Source organism: Gavialis gangeticus, unplaced genomic scaffold (assembly GCF_001723915.1).
Source record: "Gavialis gangeticus isolate Ggan-Ray unplaced genomic scaffold, GavGan_comp1, whole genome shotgun sequence".
In the NCBI taxonomy this organism is placed as follows: domain Eukaryota; kingdom Metazoa; phylum Chordata; order Crocodylia; family Gavialidae; genus Gavialis; species Gavialis gangeticus.
This window is the reverse complement of record NW_017729031.1, coordinates 85819324-85823318: the sequence shown is the minus strand read 5'-3', so window position 1 is coordinate 85823318 and position 3995 is coordinate 85819324. Positions and strand designations below refer to the sequence as shown.

The 3995-nt window shown below is 37.5% G+C and overlaps 1 protein-coding gene across 3 annotated transcripts in view; it reads right to left on the bottom strand.

Annotated features, from left to right (window-relative positions):
• UBE2F (ubiquitin conjugating enzyme E2 F (putative)) overlaps positions 1–3995 on the bottom strand; it is a 152189-nt gene that overhangs the window by 108268 nt on the left and 39926 nt on the right. For all 3 annotated transcript variants that reach the window (XM_019523317.1, XM_019523316.1, XM_019523315.1), the window contains one exon: positions 287–352. In XM_019523317.1, coding sequence (XP_019378862.1) covers positions 287–352 — 66 coding nt within the window. The remainder of the gene's footprint in view (positions 1–286; positions 353–3995) is intronic.

Here is a 3995-nt window from a genome sequence, read left to right as displayed (position 1 = left end):
GCACCCTGTTCAAATTTGCTGATGACTTAAAATAAGATACTTAAAACTGAAACTAAATCAAATTTAGCCCAACAAAATTAATAAATGAGATCTCTACATCTTTCTACACTGTTGCTATTCCTGATTTAACAAGATTCTAGAGCGCATAATCTATAGTAAAGGCTTCCCAAATGCTTCCTTTTTCATGCATATCAGACACCAGACAGCCCATACTTTTGATAAAAACACTGCCAGTATAAATTAATCCATTAATGTTTCATATTTAAGAAGTATTTTAAAAGATTACCTGGGATTACAGTTAACTGAAAGTAATGGAGTTTGTTTGGGTCAGGAAAATTCACTTTACATGTACCTGCAAAGCAAAAGAAGAATTTGCATCAAAACAAGTGTCTTTCAAACTTTCAAGGCTGAAACATACATCCTTGTCAAGTCTTCTGATATACTTCACCAAGCAATATCTACATTCTAGTCAGTTTATTTGCTAGTTTCTCCCCATCGTCTTCAAATTTCCTTCCTAAAGAGCATTCACGAAAAACTATTTGTCATCCACAATTCTGGTGCTGTTTTTGCTCTTGAAAGAAATATGGGACATACTAGTCAAATAAAATAAAGCCATACTAAAGAATTAATTTCATTCCACATAGAAAACACCAAATATAACTGCTGATGAAATAAGAAAAATGTAGAAAGATAAAAACACAGAACTATCAGGGTTTTCTTCCAAATTGTAAGGGTGATAGTTCCACCAAATTTTTCAAATTCTAAGCATTTCTTAACTGAAGGTAAAATGTAATTTATTAAAAGAAAGTGAAATGTGAATGGTCATCCTGAAATAAATGAGTTACCTCTGAGCACAGTAATGAGTTTGTGATAGTATCTGATGTTTCAAGATGACAGAGACCAGGAGTGAATCTGCTAAATTACTCAAGCTTCGGAAGAACTAAATTTCCTCCCAACTCTAGCAAGTTATCAGATTAATACTATGAATCACAACAAAAAAGATTAAAGTCTAGTTACAATTCCTGTCAAAATAAAAATAGCACTTGAAGGAAAAGCAATTCAACTGCCTGGGAAGAATAGGAACAATTCCCAGGCAAGTGGAGGCAGAAGGATGAATGCCAATTTTATACAGAATTGCAAACTTTAAAGTGCCTTTCTTAGAACTGAACAAGTCTCTAGGATTCTCTAAACACTGTAATAGGCCATTCAGAATGTGACCCTAAAACAATACAGTTCTATTTTCTCATGATAGAAAGTTTTATAATATTAAAGCAAGATCTAAATTACCTATCAGAGGGGTACACCAAAATTAAACTTCCTTTACAAAACATAGAAATTAGATGGGAAACTATGATAATTTAGTGTGAAAATTCTTGCCTTGTTTTGCATTTGCAACTAAATTGCATTTAAAAACCATCCCTAGTAACATGCTTTGTATCACAGAGAAAATCAGATTCTAAGTATATAGACAAGCAAGTTAGTTCAAGGTAACCTAAAGCTGTAAATTTACAGCATGTCAGCTACTGTGGCAGTTGCCTGTGTGCGTGCTTTTACCCTGTGTCAAGTGCAAAGCAGCTTTTTTTTTTCAATCCAAATGAGGTTAGCTTTATCACCAGATACAAACATTTATACAGTTACCACAGAGTAGCTCAGATGTTGTAACTGCAGGCCCTAACTTATCTTGTGGCAACTTGTTTATGTGCCTGTACCCCAAGACTGAAGTGCTGTAAACCACACAAGATCTTATTAACTTAAGATACTATTATACAGGGGAGAGTCTTAGCATAATGACTGCTTGGTGACACAGCAGTTTGTAATCAACGCTACTGGGCATCAGCATTTGAAATGGGAACAACTTATTAACTAGAGCCTATGACAAATCATGCTTACTGTACTTTCACATTAATTAAAAGCAGCAAGCTGTTTACACCTACAAGGTACAATAATGACGAGCTGAACAGAATGCACCTACTGAAACACAGTATTTCAGCTGTTTTAGCAAACCTATTTCCATAACTATGTCCAGCCGTGGGAGTACAATGAGCTCATAACTAACTCCAACATCTATCACAACAATTCAACTCACAAGAAAATTACCATAACAATTAGAAGTTCTCCCTCTAAAGCCACTCTTAAAGCATCTAAAAAATTCTTTTAAAATGATCTCAATTTCAGCTACAGTTTCTTAGTGCCTTTAAAGAAATAGAACTCCTCTCCTCACAAAATAAATACTTTTGTATGTAAATTTTTTTTTTCCAAGGCAAGGAAGCTGAAATTCTGTATTGGAAGCCTGTGCACTTTAATTTGTGAAAGAGCCTATCACCATATACCACAACACAGGCTTGCAAGAATTACTTTAATATGACCACCTGATTTGTTTCAAACAACTTTTGACAGGCTATCATTCCATATCAATGGTAACTGTGTAGTTTTCAAACATTATCAGAAGGGTACCTAGTCAATATATACAAATTTAACTGAGAAATCTTGTATGCATGTACATAACTTGCTTCCTATTGAAAACAGATATGCAAGATATAGTTCCTACACATACTTCTAACAGATGATATATAAAAAGCTTTAATATCTATCTTAATAGATTCTAGGTGCACAGAGCACTTAATGGGGCAAATATTCTCTTAGTAAAGTCTGTGTTTGAAAGGTAAGATAATTTTTTTTTGTTAAAATAGTATATTAAAAATTAACTTATCTATTTATGCTCATATATATATGGTAAAAATCACATGAATTGAACACCTTTGCTTATATCCATGCAAACATGAAGCTACAAAGATTTTTAACAATAATGGGAAAAAAGGAAAGAGCAAGAAAATTTGGGGAAACAGAAAATTTTAAAACCTTTCAAGTCTAGATCCCAAATTAAAGACCATCAAAAGCCATTAGTATGAATCTATTGGTTGGCTCTTTGCTAGCCAGTGCAAAATGAAATGGTGGTCTTAGTTCAGCAGCCACAACTGCACAGAGTAACAGCCCCCAGTAGCATCCTGAGAGTGGCAATAGGGGCAGCCTTGGGGGGTAGGAAATGGCTGAGGGGCAGGGAATAGCTATCACTGCTACCAGCAATACAGCAGCTAGTGCTGCCCTGAGCATCGTAGCTGTCCCAGGGGCTGAGCTAACCCCTCCGGCAGCCCTTTTTTTTTTGTGCAGCCTGTAGAGAGATGGAGGCCCTTGGCACATGTCCATTTAACAGTACAATGGGATCTGATCCCCAATCATGCCATCCAGCAAGGGGAGGTATGAAGAACCCCTCCCCCACAATGGGGACCACCCTCCAATCCCCTGCGGGAGCTGCCAAGTATAGGTTTTTAAATCCCTGGCAAGGAACCTGCCTCAGACCACTCTTTAAAGCTGGTGCCAAGAGTCAAAGACTGCAGAGCCTCTGCCCACTCTGAGTTTAAGCGCCCAAAAGTTTTAAAGAATACCCCTGCAGGTAAGCTCTTTAAAGCCCCTCATATACCAGGCTCTCAGTTGTATGCCTGCTTTTTAAAGGTCTGGAGCACAATGAGCCCGATATTAAGAAGCTGTTCCCCAACTGTCTAGGTCACCACACCCTCTCCCACCTCCCCCCCATCTACCTCCAGGGATCAGGAAGGAGCACCATATCCAGAACCTGGTGCTGCCCCCAACCCAATCCTGCTGATCAGATAGGGGAGGGCTATGTCTTGGACCCCAAAGCTTCCCCATACCATATTCTTATGCTCAGTTGAGCACCAGAATCTGTCAGAGGTCAAGCCTGACACATCACATATTATATTTAAGGTGCAATACAGACAACCCACAAAGCTGTTACGCATTGTATGTGGAATATCTTTGTGGTACATTTGCTAATTATTACTCTAAAAGTTGTGGCTTTAATATGTGGCTGGGTTATTATTTATGGTGTGGTTAATACCTTAAATCCTAAATAAAACATGTGCCAGGGACCTTAAGAACAGATGAATAGCGAGACTATGTTTCTTTCATCCCCAGGAGTA